General features: G+C 39.7%; 7 protein-coding genes across 7 annotated transcripts; all 7 read left to right on the forward strand.

The window, feature by feature from the left end:
* The first annotated feature begins 612 nt into the window (after positions 1-612).
* On the forward strand, positions 613-1,533 carry LOC132564526 (uncharacterized NTE family protein YlbK-like). Its single transcript, XM_060229180.1, has one exon. The coding sequence runs from the start codon at positions 613-615 to the stop codon at positions 1,531-1,533; it is 921 nt and encodes a 306-aa protein (XP_060085163.1).
* An 802-nt stretch (positions 1,534-2,335) lies between these two features.
* On the forward strand, positions 2,336-3,097 carry LOC132564527 (uncharacterized RNA pseudouridine synthase Caur_0901-like). Its single transcript, XM_060229181.1, has one exon. It carries the CDS (start codon positions 2,336-2,338, stop codon positions 3,095-3,097), a length of 762 nt encoding a protein of 253 aa, XP_060085164.1.
* A 91-nt stretch (positions 3,098-3,188) lies between these two features.
* LOC132564528 (purine nucleoside phosphorylase DR_1966-like) lies at positions 3,189-3,707 on the forward strand. The gene has a single exon (XM_060229182.1). The coding sequence runs from the start codon at positions 3,189-3,191 to the stop codon at positions 3,705-3,707; it is 519 nt and encodes a 172-aa protein (XP_060085165.1).
* A 187-nt stretch (positions 3,708-3,894) lies between these two features.
* LOC132564530 (sugar fermentation stimulation protein homolog) lies at positions 3,895-4,482 on the forward strand. The gene has a single exon (XM_060229183.1). It carries the CDS (start codon positions 3,895-3,897, stop codon positions 4,480-4,482), a length of 588 nt encoding a protein of 195 aa, XP_060085166.1.
* A 7,092-nt stretch (positions 4,483-11,574) lies between these two features.
* On the forward strand, positions 11,575-12,045 carry LOC132564531 (small ribosomal subunit protein bS6-like). The gene has a single exon (XM_060229184.1). It carries the CDS (start codon positions 11,575-11,577, stop codon positions 12,043-12,045), a length of 471 nt encoding a protein of 156 aa, XP_060085167.1.
* A 14-nt stretch (positions 12,046-12,059) lies between these two features.
* Positions 12,060-12,632, forward strand: LOC132564532 (large ribosomal subunit protein bL9-like). Its single transcript, XM_060229185.1, has one exon. The coding sequence runs from the start codon at positions 12,060-12,062 to the stop codon at positions 12,630-12,632; it is 573 nt and encodes a 190-aa protein (XP_060085168.1).
* Positions 12,633-12,998: 366 nt separating this feature from the next.
* LOC132564533 (glutamine--fructose-6-phosphate aminotransferase [isomerizing]-like) lies at positions 12,999-14,504 on the forward strand. Its single transcript, XM_060229187.1, has one exon. It carries the CDS (start codon positions 12,999-13,001, stop codon positions 14,502-14,504), a length of 1,506 nt encoding a protein of 501 aa, XP_060085170.1.
* Positions 14,505-16,236: the final 1,732 nt, after the last annotated feature.

Raw genomic sequence — 16,236 nt, forward strand, 5'->3', positions numbered from 1 at the left:
TGCTTGAGGATGTGTTTCAGGGTAAGCTGCCACTTCGATATGAAACGTATCCTTTGTCTCTTCGCGAATAAAGTGGACGAGTTCATTTGCATAGTTAAAATCACCACGGTCAACACTACCTGAAGGTAGATCGCCACGTAGGGCTACTAGACGTTTGATTCCTAGGTTTTGGTAGTCAGATAAAATAGTTTGTATTTGTTTACGTGTTGTTCCGATGCAAGATATGTGCGGAGCCATGTTTGCCCCTTTAGCTTTCAGCAGTTTTACGGTTTCGTAGGTACCATTTTGTGTACTGCCTCCAGCGCCAAACGTTACAGAACAGTAAGTTGGGTTTAGGGTAGAAAGCTTATTATAGGCTCGTAGTAAACTCTCTTGTGCTTTTTGTGTTCGAGGAGGAAAAAATTCGAAACTAAATTGCTTTGCCTGATTTTTAATGTCATTCATCTGTAAGTTTAGATAGTATATAGGCTTATTGTTGCGGGGATTAAGTTGACGCGATCAGGATAACAATGGTGTTAGCTTATGTCGAGTTTTATTTGTTGCAACAACAGGTGTTGTTGATTACAGTGTAAACGCTCAATCGTCCTGAGAAGGGGGGATGTGAGAAAGATTATGAATATTGATCAACCATGTCTTGGTATTGCACTTGGTGGTGGTGCTGCGCTGGGATATGCGCATTTAGGTATACTTGAAGTTCTTGATGTAGAGGGTATTTGTCCTGATTTGGTTGTTGGGACTAGTATGGGGGCTTTAGTTGGTGCAGCTTATGTATCTTGGCCAAATATAGGTGCAACTCAGCGCAGGTTTCGTGTAGGTTTAGAAGACCCTTTTATTATGGGGCTTAATCTTGACTATTTAAAGTCGAAAACAGAGGCATCTTTTTGGGAACTGTTATTTGGTAAGATTCGTCGTGGTTTGATGGTTACACAGTCTATGATTCGTGATAGTATTGTTGATGCAGAAGCATTCTCACGAATTTTAAGAAACTTGTTGCCTGACAGCGATATCGAGAATTTGCCACGTACCTTTGCTTGTATATCTGCAAATCTAAATGCAAAGCAGCATCGTCATTTATGGACGCAAGGAAGTTTGTTACAAGCTGCAGCTGCAAGCTGTGCGATTCCTGGTATTTTTCCTGCTCAAGAAATCAATGGTGATGTTCATGTCGATGGTGGGTCCGTTGAAAATATTCCGGTACCAGCTGCCAAAGAACTTGGTGCAACATTTATTATTGCTATTAATGTTGATGAAGAAGATACAGGACACCAGCCAGCGGTTGCTGCTGAATATTTTGTTGCTGCTAGTGAGCTAAGCCGTCGTAGTTTGACTGATTTACAAATTCGTGATGCGCAGGTTCTGCTTGCTCCGAAACTTAGTCAGTTTCATTGGGCAGATTTTCAAAAAATTGATGAAATTATTGAACAAGGTCGTGTTGCCGCAGATGCTCAGATTGATGAAATCCGCTATCTTTGGCAAGATCACCGCAAAGGTTTTCGTAAAGGGGTATGGGCATGGATGCGTACAGAAAAATAACAGCAATTATTCTTTTAGCATTAGTTTTTTGCTGGGGGTGTGATATTCAATCAACAGGAACAATGATTCCAGAATTGAAACCAGAAGAAACACCGGTTTTTATTGCTGAAACAGTACTGGCCGAGCCAGAAACTGTACAGCCTAGTTATAGTTATCTTTGGGATTTAGAAACAGGTAAAAAGCTTGATATTGCTGTTGCAATGTCACCAACATTGATTTGGACACCGTATGTTGATTTTATATCAGATAGACAAGTAGGTTATGGTGATGTTAATGGAGAAATTTTGCCAGTTAAGTTTAAGGTGGCAGAATCTGCAGGTTCTTGGGGGACTCTCGATGAATCAATTAATCCTTTAAAACCTCAGGCTGATGCTGTCATGCCGCAAGTAGGTCAACAGGTAATACGTGTCCAATGGTTAGACGGTGTGTTGTTTAAGGAGACCCTAGAAGTCATTGCACGTCTTGAAAAACAGATATTTGTTTCTTGTCCAAGAGTTGCTGCGGGGGCTGTTTTTAATGCTCATACAGGTGCTTGGCTTCCTATTGGTTGGGTTTCTGATCAGAGAGGTGCCTGTGCAAGTTTACGTTCTGTAAAAATTCCTAACGAACAACAGTGACTTTTGTAAGAGATTCCTTATCTTTTTCTTGTATAGCTAGTGGCCGATTAGATACGTTACTATCGGAGATAACAAGCGATATCAGCCGTAGTCAATGGCAAAAAATGATTCGGCAAGGACATGTCTCTATTGATGGGGAAATAAATCTTAAACCTCGCCAATCCGTAGTTAAAGGCACTTTCGTAATGGCTCTTTTGCCTCCTCCTGTTCCTAGAAATTTGGTTGCTCAGCCAGTGCCATTTACCTGTCTATATGCCGATGAGGCGATTATTGTTGTTGACAAACCCGCGGGTGTTATTGTTCATCCGGGAGCTTTGAATGAGCAAGGGACTCTTGTCCATGGCCTACTTCAAGATTTTCCAGATTTGCTTCAGATGGGAGTACAAGCGGATGGTAAACGGCCTGGTATTGTTCATCGTTTGGATAAAGGAACTAGCGGTGTTATGGTGGTCGCACGTACAGAAGCAGCCCGTCTGCAACTTATTGAACAATTTCAGTGTCGTGCCGTGAAGAAAATCTATATTGCTTGGGTTTGGGGAGAAACGCCTTGTGAAGGTCGCTGGGATGGTGCCATTGCACGCCATCCTAAACAGCGTAAAAAATTTACAGTTATTCCTCATGGAAAACCGTCTTTAACTCTATTTCGTACAATTGCAAGGCATCCAACTTCAAGCAAGATAGAGTTAGATTTGTGTACTGGTAGAACGCATCAAATTCGTGTTCATGCGAGTCAGGCAGGATATCCACTTTTAGGGGACCCTCTTTATAAATCTCGGGGACGTATTGTCCAGCATAAGTTACAGGACTGGGGACCTGAGCGTGAGCGTCCTGCGTTACATGCTTTACAGTTGGCTTTTGTACATCCGACCCATGGGGAAAATATGGTTTTTACGGCACCTATTCCTAAAGATTTGCAGCAATTGGATTGTTTATATGAGTCTCTGTAGTTCAGCGTTAAGCCAGTTAGGTATTGAGCATTGTTTTTTACGACCGATAGATTTTGTTGATGAACTATCTAAACAAGCGTCTTCTGATCAGATGCGTTTGGTTTTACCTCAGCAGGTTCATGGGTATCGTGTTGTACGACGATGTTATTTAGCAGACGGGCCTGCAGATGGTCTTTGGGATTATGGTTCAACAGCAAGGCTTGGTATTCGAACTGCAGATTGTATTCCAGTTTTGTTAGCGACTTCTACAGGCTATGTCGCAGCGATTCATGCTGGCTGGCGTGGTGTTGTTGCTTGTATTGTGGAGCGTTTTTTGCAACGTCAATTACGTTTTGGTCGAGAGCCGAAACAATGGACAGTTGCCTTAGGTCCTGCTGCTGGGGGGTGCTGTTATCAGGTTGGGCCAGAGGTCTGTGAAGCTCTTGGCTTAATAGCAGAGGAGAGATATCTTGATCTAAGGTTATTATTAGCAGAACGTTTGCAACAGCTAGGTGTCGGTATTATAGATTTTGTTGGTCCTTGTACTATTTGTAGCAAAGATGGTTGGGCAAGTTACCGCCGTGAAGGGAAGCAAGCTGGCCGTAACCTTGCTTGGATTGGTGTTCCTTAAGTTGCAAGAGGAGCTTTACTTAAGAATTTTTTTGAAATTATAGTATTTGAGAACGATTTTTTTTATGAATGTTAGATCTGATAGCTATATCAGGGGGTACTGGGTTAAGCGGTATAAACGTTTTTTTGTTGATGTTGAGCTTGAAGATGGACGTCTTGTCACGGCTCATTGTGCAAATACGGGTAGTATGAAACGCTGCTTTGGGGTTGGTTGGCCTGTTCTTTTAAGTCAATCAGATAATCCTAAGCGTAAATTGCCCTATACCTTAGAATTTTCACATAATGGAGCGTCCTGGATTTGTGTCCATCCTGCATCTGCCAATCAACTTGTTGAAATGGCATTAAAGAAAAAAATGGTTGAGCCATTAGCAAGTTATACAACTTATCGGCGGGAAGTCCGATATGGTCAGGAGCAAAGCAGGATTGATTTTTTACTTGAGGGTAAAGGAGGGGCCTGTTGTTATGTTGAAGTCAAAAGCGTTTCGATGATTGACGATACGGGACGTTTTGCTATTTTTCCGGATTCTATATCAAAGCGAGGTCAGAAGCATTTACGTGAGCTGATGTATTGTGTTGAGAAAGGTAGCTCAGCAGCAGCCTTGTTTGTGATTCAACGTACAGATATAGAGATGTTTCGTGCAGCTCAAGAGATTGACTCTGAGTATGCTAAGTTGCTGCTTGAGGCTAAAGACTTGGGGGTTCAGTTTTATGCTTACCAGACAACAGGAGATCCATTTGCATATGAACTTCAAACACCACTAAAGATTCAGTTTTAGGTTCGGATTTAATTCAGAAATAAAACGTAGCTATACGGTATAATCAGTAGAATTGTAGCTTTTAATTCCTAAGGAAGGTCAACATTATGTCCTATCCCCAAGATATCAAGATTATTGATCTTATGCTCAATATTCCTGGTGATGATAATAGTCAATGGTATGAACATATTAAACCTCTGCTGATGGATGAAGAGTCGCGGCACGCATTTAAGATGCCTGCCCAATATATGTTTAAAGATATTCCAGATACAGGAAAGCAAGCAGATTATATCGCCTATACCATTGATAAAATGGATGCCTTCCAGATCGAAAAAGCTATGGTAGGGGTTGGTGGTGTCTATGACGGTAATTTAAAAGCAATTGAGCGTTATCCTGAACGTTTTTTTGCTTCTTATGCTGCTAATCCAAATAGAGGTATGGAAGAAGTACGTCAAATTGAACATCTTTATAAAGATTACGGGCTGAAAGCGGTAACAGGGTTTCCTTCTGGATTGTGTCCTCAAGTACCTTTAAATGATAAAAAATGGTATCCCATTTATGCCAAGTGTGTAGAATTAGATATTCCTATCTGTAGTTGTGTTGGTGTACCCGGGCCACGTCTACCGATGTATCCACAAAAAGTAGAACATCTAGATGAAATTTGTTGGTACTTTCCTGAGCTCAAATTTGTAATGTGCCATGGCGCATAACCATGGACAGATCTAGCTGTAAAATTGATGCTAAAATACCCTAATTTGTATTATTCTACAAGTGCTTTTGCCCCGAAACACTATCCGACGGCAATTATTGATTATGCTAATACACGGGGTGCTGAAAAAGTTATGTATGCCGGATATTTCCCAATGGGATTGTCTCTAGAGCGTATCTTTAAGGATATGCCTAATGTTCCTTTTAAAGCAGAAGTTTGGCCTAGATTTTTACGAGATAATGCCAAACGTGTCTTTAAGGTCTAAAAATTATTATTTTTGTGTTAGCATTGACATCAATTAAGTCGTAAATCGTGTAGATATGCGGAGCCCTGTCCCTCTATTTTTGTCGTTTTTTGTTATTTTCTTTGTTATTACTACATTTCAAACCGTTCAGGCAGAGGAAAGAGGTGCTTCCAGTTTTAGGGATTGTCGTTATCAAGATTTTAGTACTGCATTGACGGCAGCTAATAAGACTGGTTCCGAGCGTACATTTATGCCCCGCCATGATGTATTTCGGCCACTTCTAGCAGATCCTCATGAACCTAGGTTTTATGCTAGTGGTAAGTTAAATATTTTTCTCGGACCAGGTGTACCAAAAGGTTGGAAAGATGCAAAAGCCATTTATACACCCGTTGCATTTGGTGCTGTTATTGGGGTCTGGCGTAAACGGTTGGGACAAATTTGTGATGGGATTCAAATTAGTTTAGCTGGAGGTGTTTTTGCACAGTTAATCGTAAAAACAATAGATTCTCCGCTTGTGAATGCCGATTATGTCTTTGGCTTACCAATAACATTTCGTAAAGGTATACATTCGTTTCGTTTGTATATCTTTCATCAAAGTAGTCATTTAGGTGATGAATTTTTAGTTGAAAACCCAACGATTCCTCAAGATAATCTCAGTCTTGAAGCCTTTGACTTTATTTACTCTGTTCATCGGGACTGGTGGCGTGTTTATGCTGGTGGTAGTGTCTTGTTACATAATGTGACTAATTATAAACCATTAGGGTTTCAGGTTGGTACCGAATTTCGGCCCTATTATTGGTATGCTCGTAAGGTGTCTTCACTTAGATTTGGTATTGTTATTGGTATTGATTTACAAACAGTACAGGAACGTGGTTGGGCCGTTACGGGCAGCGGTAAAGCTGGCCTAGAGCTTCATTCTGCTGTTGGCGGTACGATGCGTTTTTTGTTTAGTACTTTACGGGGATATTTACCTTATGGACAGTTTGCTTATGACGAGCGTGTTCAGAATGTTGGTCTTGAATGGCAATATGAGTTTTAGGGGATTGTCTTTTGTAGCATTGGTATATTGATGATTTCTGTTTTTTTGCGAGCCATACCCAAAATCAAAAAATTGTCTATGTTGTATTGATCGTAATTATTCCAATTATGCAGTTAAATTCACTTCAATTTGGTGATCCAAAAAATGAGGCTGTGCTTATTATTCATGGGCTTCTTGGGTCGGCACGTAATTGGATGGCTCGTGCTAAAGTACTTGCGGAGCATTATTTTGTTCTTGTTCCAGATCTTAGAAATCATGGTTACTCACCACATGTAGAGACGATGTCATATCCAGAAATTGTTGCAGATCTTGTAGAATTTTTGGAACAAAAACGCCGTAGTTGTGTTCATGTTATTGGCCATTCCATGGGTGGAAAATCTGCAATGGCGTTAGCGTTGTCTCAGCCGAATCTTGTTAGTTCACTGACTGTTATTGATATGGCTCCAAAGCGTTATGAACACCATTTAGGTCCATTACTCAAACAATTATCTAAGCTTGATATTGCTACAGCTAAGTCACGTTCAGAGGTCGAGATACGTTTACAGGAATACGTTGAAGATAGATCATTCCGACTTTTTTTATTAACAAATTTAGCGAGTCTCAAACCCTATGGTTATGTTTGGAAACCAAACCTTATGGTACTAAACGAAGCATATCCAGATTTAGCTGAAGCAGTCTCTTATTTTTATCCGAAGTTATCTTATTTAGGGCCTTGTTTGTTTTTAAGTGGTGCTGATTCTTCTTATGTCGCCCCTGATGATCGTGATGATATTTGTCGGTTATTTCCTAAGAGTCGTATGATTACGCTTAAAGATGCTGGACATTGGGTCCATGTAGACCAACCAGATAGGTTTGATCAGAGTATTTTGAATTTTTTGAATGCAGCTAAAAATTTAGAATTTAGGTAAAAAGAGGTGAGGGGTGTTAAGGTTTTCTGCATTATTGTTTGTCTAAAGGGATGCGCGTATTTATATCCTCCTTACAATCAATCACTTGTTATCCGAGAGTCTTTAGGTCCAACAGATTATACTTATGAAATTTTACGCTTACCTCGTGAAAAGCAGCAGGTTGATGTACTTTCAGCTTGGGTAGAAAATAGTAAAGCCCAAGATTTTTTGGTATCTGGTTCGTTACTTTTGTTTACTGGCTGGCAATCGGTGTGGCCGAATCAAGTTTTTGGATTTATGCCAGGGGGGGATACCTATGTTTCTTGGCATATTGATCCAAGTATTACAGCAACTCATCTTTTTGCTCAGCAGTTACAAGATTTTCCTGGTGTGCCTTTTCTTTTAACTAATCCAGAGTTGGAAAATGTTACTGCTGATACGAAAGATGTTCTTGCTAAGGTGACAGATCGTTGCCCTGGAAAAATATTACGTGCCGATATGCATATTCATAGTGCCCGCAGTCGTGATAGTACAACACCGATACGTGATATTTTAAGGACAGCGCACGATCGAGAACTCGATGTAATTTCTGTGACTGATCATGATATGTTGAGTTATCGAGAAACTTTACGTACATATCAGGATATGAGAGCCAGGGCTGAATTGATAAGGCCAATGATCATTATTCCTGGCGTAGAAGTCTCTTCAGCAGATGGGCATATTCTTGCCTATTTTGTAAAAACACCCATTCCTCCGGGATTGGCAGCACGAACGACGATTGAGTTGATACATCGGCAAGGAGGGCTAGCTGTTTTAGCGCATCCTCATAGTGCACGGGGTGGGGCTGGTGTTCCTGGTTCTTACGCGCGAAATTTACCAATTAATGGTGTAGAAAAATTTAATGGTCTAGAGTTTTTTCCACTTGCTTGGAAAGCCAACGATTATGAAGCGGAGGAATTGTCTCCAGTTCATTATGGTAATAGTGATGCCCATTTTGCACAATGGATTGGTTCTGCTTTTACAGAGTTAGCAGTTACAGAGGTGACATTAAAAGCTGTCAAAGCGGCAATGTTATCTGGTTGTACAAAAGCAAAGGTTGGTAATAGAGTTCTTAGAGGCTTTGATAAGGCTTTGAATGCTCCAGGAATTCATCAGGTATTTACCGCAGCACTGTGGCCACGGCGTATGTGGCAGAGGGCACGATCAAAGTTAGCAGCTGCGTTACATGTGGATGATGTTTATCTGTTTACGAGTTGGCGCGACATTTTTCGTGAAGCTTATTCTCTGAACGGTTTGTTAAAGTTACGTAAACATATTCGTAACCCTAACGATTTTATCCAAATAGCACCATTTCCTGTCGAACTTGGTATACGTGTTGGTGCAGCTAAATTGTTTGTTAAAGCACCAGTGTCATCGTTTAACGGCCGGCCAGCTTCTGTTTATGATCAACTGGTTTCTGATCAGAAAATTTATGATGGGAGAACATTTGTTTGGGATAAACCGGTCAATGATGTTTTTTTTGTTTGGCCAACAGATATTATGGTTGGGCTTGAGTGGGAATGGGTTTTCTAAATGCAGATAGTGATTTTTAAATATTTGGTATTGAGTCTGTTTGCTCTATTTCCTCTATGGTTTGTACCAGGGGTAGGGCAAACAGATGGTCAGATAGATATAGAGCTTGGTAATGAGGATTTAGGTATCTTTGAAAAGTTTTTTTCGCCTGTTTTTCCAAATCACCCTAATGATGGACAACTGAGTGTTGCGTTTCGTATTGCTTATACACCAGACCAACTTGATCCAGCCTGGTTTCAGCCTCTTAAACGTTTTGTCTTTCTTTTGCGTGAGCCGGAGGCAGTTAAGTTAAGTTATGGTCTAGAACAAGATATTTTTACTCCCAGTTTTGCTGATACAGATAAAGAACACTTACAAGATAGACCATTTTCGGGGTTGCTTTTGTTACAGTTTCGTGCCATTGCTAAGCAAACGTTATGCTATGAACAGCTAACCTGGATAGATCGGCTTAGTATTAATATTGGTCTTGTTGGACCAGCTTCTGGTGCCCAGGCGATTCAAAATGGTTTGCATCGTTTGGTAGGAATTCGTGAGCTTTCTTGGTCTCCCCAACTGCGTAATGAACCTATTTTTAATCTTAGTTATGACAAAGGCCTGCGTTTTTTTGCTCCGAGAGCACAGTCGTTGGTTTAATCTTGAGTTATTTCCTGAGATTGGAATTGCTCTTGGAAATGGTTTTACCTATCTTCATGGAGCAGCTCATCTACGGGTAGGAGGCAATTTAGAGAGATCTTATGGGCCACCACGTACGAACCCATTATTGTCTGGTAGTAATTTTACACAGACACATCAATATCGTTCTTGGGATTTTTTTTATTGGAATATCTTTATTGGTTTTGATCAACGTTTGGTTTTGCGGAATATCTTTTTAGACGGTAATATACTACGGGCTAGTGCGCGCGTTTCTCGAAAATGGTGGATTTATGAATATCAATTGGGTCTTGAGCTCGGTTATGGTGCCTACCGTTTACGTCTGATGAATGTCTATCGAGTACGTGAGTTTTTTACTCAGCCGTACCCTTCTCAGTATTTACGTGCAGCATTATCATTTGATTTTTTTTGATCGTTCTAGCATTTACTTTTATCTCGATTTACTATATATCCTTACGTTGTCTGTGTCTTTGCTAAGATGATCCTACTCATTATAAGATTGACATTTTATGGACTATTCACAACTTTTACATTAGGGAGTTTATGTCTTTTTTTAAAGAACTTGTATTACATCCAAACCTATTGGCAGGCATTGATGCTATTGGGTATCGTGAACCAACACCAATCCAGCAAGAAACTTTGCCAATTACGACCCAAGGGGGAGATGTTATTGGGCAAGCTCAGACTGGATCTGGTAAAACAGCTGCTTTTCTAATTGCGGCCCTGCAGCAAGTATTAGCCTATAAAAAACAGTCAACAATGAATTCTCAAGACCCTAGTGTCTTAATCATTGCACCGACAAGAGAGCTTGTCCAACAAATTTCTGAAAATGCTCACGGTCTCGCTAAACGTTGTCAGCTAAAAGTGCATACTGTTTTAGGAGGTGTTGATTATCAGGCTCAGAAAGATGCTTTTCGTGATGGTGTTGACATTTTAATCGGTACACCGGGTAGGTTAATCGATTATTACAAACAACGTGTTTATTCTTTAAAGCAACTCAAAATGTTGGTTATCGACGAGTGTGACCGTATGTTTGATCTTGGTTTTATTGCTGATTTACGTTGGTTAATTCGTCGTATGCCTAAGATGACAGAACGGCAGAATCTCTTGTTTAGTGCAACGGTTGACTATCGTGTGAAGGAACTTGCCTGGGAGTACATGAATGATCCACCAGTTGTGGCCGTCGACCATAATCACACACCACCACAGCAAATTAAACAATATATTTATCATGTAGCCTTAGATGAGAAAATAGCTTTACTTATAGGGCAACTAAAAAAATGGTCATTGTCCAAAGAACCTATGCGTGCCATTGTTTTTACTAACAGACGTCAGGCTTGTTTACGTATTTCGGATTATTTAACGGCGAATGGTTTGGAGGCTTTGGCGCTATCTGGAGCCTTAAATCAAAAGCAACGATTTCGAGCACTAGAAGCATTTAAACAGGCTGAATCGACTATTATTGTGGCTACTGATGTTGCTAGTCGCGGTTTACATATTGACAACATTACGCATGTGATTAATTGGGATGTTCCAGCTAATGCAAAAGACTATATTCACCGTATTGGTCGTACCGCACGTGCTGGTGCTCAGGGATTAGCTATTACATTGGCGAGTGAAGATACGGTCGAAAATTTACCAAATGTCGAAGAAGTTTTGGGTTGTAAAATAGATGTTCTTTGGGCTGCTGATGATGATTTTGTTCCTAATGTTAGACGGCCTCCTCAGAAAACTGAAGCATCTACTTTAGCTAGACGGTCAAGATCAAAACAGCAATATGGTAAAAAATCAAGAGGCCGACATCCATCTAAAAAAAATAATGATCGAAAGCGTTGAAAAAAGAGAATCGTATAAGATTTATATATCAATATTGGTTAATATATGAAGTAATGTAGACTATTCTGTTTAAAAGATGTAAAATAATCAACCTATCTATATAAATTAAGTCAAGTTCACCCTGCTTGCTCCTATTTGATATTAGGGGCTAGATATTCCACAAGGAGGGATCATTATGCGTAAATACGAAACAATTTTGTTGCTAGACGACGCGCTTAGTCAGGCAGATATCGATACATTTATTGATGAGCTTAAAGGGTTTGTTAATAAACATGGGGCTCAATCTAGTGAATCTCAGCCCTGGGGCCGTAAAAAACTTGCTTATGAAATTAAGAAAAAGCAGTATGCCCATTATGTTTTCTTTCGGTTTACTTCACCTGGGCAAACACCTCATGAATTAGAGCAGCTTTTGCGTATTGAGAAACGTGTTTTACGCTTCCAGACATACCTAGATAGTGGTGAGATTGAAGAAGAAGCTGTTCATTTTAAAAACTATCAAAAATTAGCTACTTATCTGACGGCACGTGGGAAGATCCGTCCCTGCCGGACGACACGGTTTAATGCGGCGCAGCAACGTTTACTTTCTCAACAAATAAAACGTGCACGAGTATTAGGTCTTTTACCATTTACAACCGTTGGTGTTTAAGAAAGGGGCGTGTCATGAAAGTACTTCTTATCGAATCCATAGAACATCTAGGTTTACCTGGAGATATCGTTGATGTTAAACCAGGTTATGCTCGTAATTATTTATTACCGCACCGAAAGGCATTAAAAGCTACAGAGCATAATGTTGTAGAACTTGAGCATAAGCGACGCATTGCAAATAATCGAAGAAAGCAACTACTTAATGATCTTCGTGTTCGTTGTGAGACTCTAACCTCAGTTACCGTTTCGTTTGTAGAGCGTGTTACTGATCAAGGTAAACTGTATGGTTCTGTTACATCTCGTCGTATTGCTGATCAATTAAGTAATCAATATGGAGATGTTCCTGTTTCCTGGGTTAAGCTTGAAGAGACCATTAAGACGCCTGGTAGTTATGTTGTTGAACTTCATTTAGCTCCAGAATTGATAACATCTATTACAGTTGAGGTCATTGCAGAAGACGAGCCGACATTAGCTCCAACTGAAATATCTGACTCTTCAGCTGATTTAGATGAACAACCTACAGATTCAGTTGATACATTGAATTCTGCTGAATCTGAAATAGCATCACTTGAATCGGAAGCTGAATAAGTAACTCTAGTTAGTAGGCAACATCTATGTGTGGAATCGTTGGATATATTGGTACCCAATGTGCTACAGATATCCTTATAGATGGTTTAAAGAAGTTAGAGTATCGTGGTTATGATTCTGCAGGCATAGCTCTTCAAGAGTCTAAAACCCTTTCTATTTTTCGATGTAAAGGAAAAGTTCAAAATTTAGTACAGGAATTACCGGAGCCCAAACCCTCAGCGACTTCTGGTATTGGGCACACGCGTTGGGCGAACTCATGGTCGACCTAGTACAAAGAATGCCCATCCCCATCGTGTTAGAGATACTGTTGTTGTACATAATGGTATTATTGAAAACCATTTATCTTTACGTGAATCATTAGAATCAATGTGTAGTCAGTTTCAGTCAGAAACTGATACCGAAATCTTTGCTCATCTCATTCAAAATGCTCTAGATAAAGCTACAGTTAATTCTGAGTGTGATTTTATTGCTGTTGTGCAAGAAGCTCTTCTACCTATTGAAGGTAATTATGCGTTAGGTATTCTCAATGTACAATACCCTGACCAGCTTCTGTTTATTCGTCAAGGTAGTCCTCTTATTATTGGTCTAGGAGATGATGCTTGTTTTGCTGCATCAGATATACCTGCAATTCTGAGTTATACACGCAGAATGCTAGTCCTTGAGGACGGTGATATTGCTCAATTAACTCGGAAAGGCGTTCTAGTCTATAATTCAAACGGTGACGAAGTTCAGCGTCCAATTAGTACTATTTCTTGGGATCCCATTCGGGCAGAGAAGGGGGGGTATCCTCACTTTATGCTTAAAGAGATTCATGAACAGCCCCGGGCTATTTCAGATACGCTTGCTGGTCGTCTTAGCTCAGAGCAGGGTCGTGTTTATTTTGAAACAGCATTTGTTCCAGACGATATCATCCTTAATATTGATCGAGTTTTGATTATTGCTTGTGGGACAAGTTTTCATGCTGGTCTGACATCTTGCTATGATTATGAACGTATTCTTGGTATTCCTACTTCTGCAGAGTTTGCCAGTGAATTTAGGTACCGTAATCCTATATTGAATGATAAAACACTTGTTATTGCTATATCTCAAAGCGGAGAAACAGCTGATACACTGGCTGCTGTTGACCTTGCAAAACAGAAAGGCGCGACAGTTTTATCTGTATGTAATATGATTGAATCAACTATTGTTCGTGCTAGTGATTATGTCATTTATACACATGCAGGACCAGAGATTAGTGTGGCTAGTACTAAAGCTTTTGTCACACAGTTAGTAAGCTTACAATTGATTCTGCTTTATATAGGAAAAAATCGTGGTATTCTTCGCAAAAAAGAATTACAGACGTTGACTCAAGATTTACTTCACCTTCCTACGGTTGCCTCAAATTTATTGTCCTCTGAGCAGCAGATACAGCATATTGCTCGTAGGTATGCCTATGCTCAAAATATGCTATATCTCGGACGAGATATTCATTATCCACTTGCTATGGAAGGTGCTCTGAAACTAAAAGAAATTAGTTATATTCATGCAGAGGCTTACCCTGCAGGTGAAATGAAGCATGGTCCAATTGCGCTTATAGATAAAGATGTACCTGTCTTTTTTATTATTCATGCTAGCTCTGTACGTGAAAAAGTTATCGCTAACATGGAGGAAATTAAAGCAAGAGATGGCAAAATTATTGCTTTAACTTTACCGCAAGATGAGGAGGTAAAAAGGGTTGCCGATCATGTAATAGAAGTCCCCAGTATAAGTCCCCATGTAGACTCTATTTTACTGTCTATACCATTACAGTTATTTGCTTATTATGTTGCTGTTCACCGAGGAACTGATGTGGATCAACCACGTAACCTTGCTAAGAGTGTTACGGTGGAATAAACGTTTTGCTTGTCTAAGTTAATCTTCTTCTAGTTTGCTCTTTTAAGTTTTAAAGCAAGGAAATTTATTTGGCAAATGGCCTTAATATATCGTCCCGAAATTGATGGTTTACGCACAATAGCTGTAATGGCAGTTGTGCTATACCATGCGGAATTTGTTTGGCAAGGGGCCAACTTATTCAAGGGTGGGTTTATAGGTGTTGATATTTTTTTTGTGATTTCTGGATACTTGATTACCTCGATGATTCTTCAGGGTCTGAAAAGCGGTAGTTTTAGCTTTGTCAGTTTTTACGAAAGACGGGCAAGGCGTATCTTGCCTGCTTTATTTGTTGTGATGTTTTCCTCTGTCCCTTTTGCCTGTATGTATATGCATCCAAAAGCGATGAAGGAGTATGCTGCTTCCGTTTTGTCCTCTTTGGTCTTTGGGTCAAATATTTGGTTTTGGCACGAAGATAGTTACACCGCAGAGCCTAGCCGCTTGAAACCATTTTTACACACCTGGTCATTGTCACTTGAAGAACAATTCTATATATTATTTCCTATTTTTCTTGTCATTCTTTGGAAATTTGCAAAAAAATACCTGATCAGTATTTTTATCCTGATATTTTTTTTATCGCTACAGCTGGCACATATTGGAAGTGCCAACTATATTGACGCTAGTTTTTACCTTCTTCCGACAAGAATTTGGGAACTACTTGCTGGGTCAATTTTGGCAAAATTAGAGATAGATAGAGGTCGTATTCGTCATCACTTTCTAGATACCGTTATGCCTGTATTGGGCCTGCTACTGATTTTGAGTACAGTTATATTCTTTAATGATCAGATGCAACATCCGTCTTACATCTCTTTATTGCCTGTTCTCGGAACGATGCTGCTTATTTGGTTCGGTAAAAAAGGGGAAATTGTCTCTGATATTTTAGCTAGTAAACCATTTGTTGCCATTGGATTAATATCCTACAGCTTTTATTTGTGGCATTTTCCTATTTTTGCTTTTTCGAGGATTAAAGACTTTATTCCTTCTGCAGCGGATAAGTTTTTATGTATCCTACTTGCCTTAAGTTTATCTACTTTTACTTATTTTTTAATTGAGAGACCAGCTCGTACTAAAACCAGACTTCATTTGAAGTATCGTTTACTTTTTATTGCCTTTTTAACACTTGTTACGATAAACGTACATTTTATCTGGTCAGAAGGGGCAAGTTATCGGTTTGATGATATTTTGTCAAAGATATTTTCAGAAATAGCTACAGAGCCTGTTGCTCAAAATGGTTATCTTTGCCATCATCGATCATTTTCTGATACCTGCGAATTCTTAGTTAAAGATGCAGCTTATACTGTTATTAATGTTGGAGATAGTCATGCAAATGTTTTAGGTGCAAGCATCAAAAAGTGGGCTATGAAAAATGACTATTCTTATGTCCATATGACGAGAACGTCTTGTCCTTTTGTTTTGGGAGCGTACCGTTTTGATAACAAGAGAGTCGTTCATGGTTGCGATGCACAAAGTCAACAGAGATGGTTAGAGAAAATCAATTCATACCCAAACCGAATTGTTATTTATTCTGCACGATTACCACTTTATATGTCAGGTAAAGGGTTTGATAATCGACTTGGTGGAGTAGAGGTAGATAATTTGGCAGAATCTTTGAGCATTAGTGCAACGTCAGACCCTGAACATACGATAGATATCTCACCTTTGGTACAGCATACAATTGAAATGATATCTGATACGT

Source organism: Ylistrum balloti, unplaced genomic scaffold, assembly GCF_031769215.1.
Source record: "Ylistrum balloti isolate Yb309-2 unplaced genomic scaffold, AGI_CSIRO_Ybal_v1 Utg372360, whole genome shotgun sequence".
Taxonomy (NCBI): domain Eukaryota; kingdom Metazoa; phylum Mollusca; class Bivalvia; order Pectinida; family Pectinidae; genus Ylistrum; species Ylistrum balloti.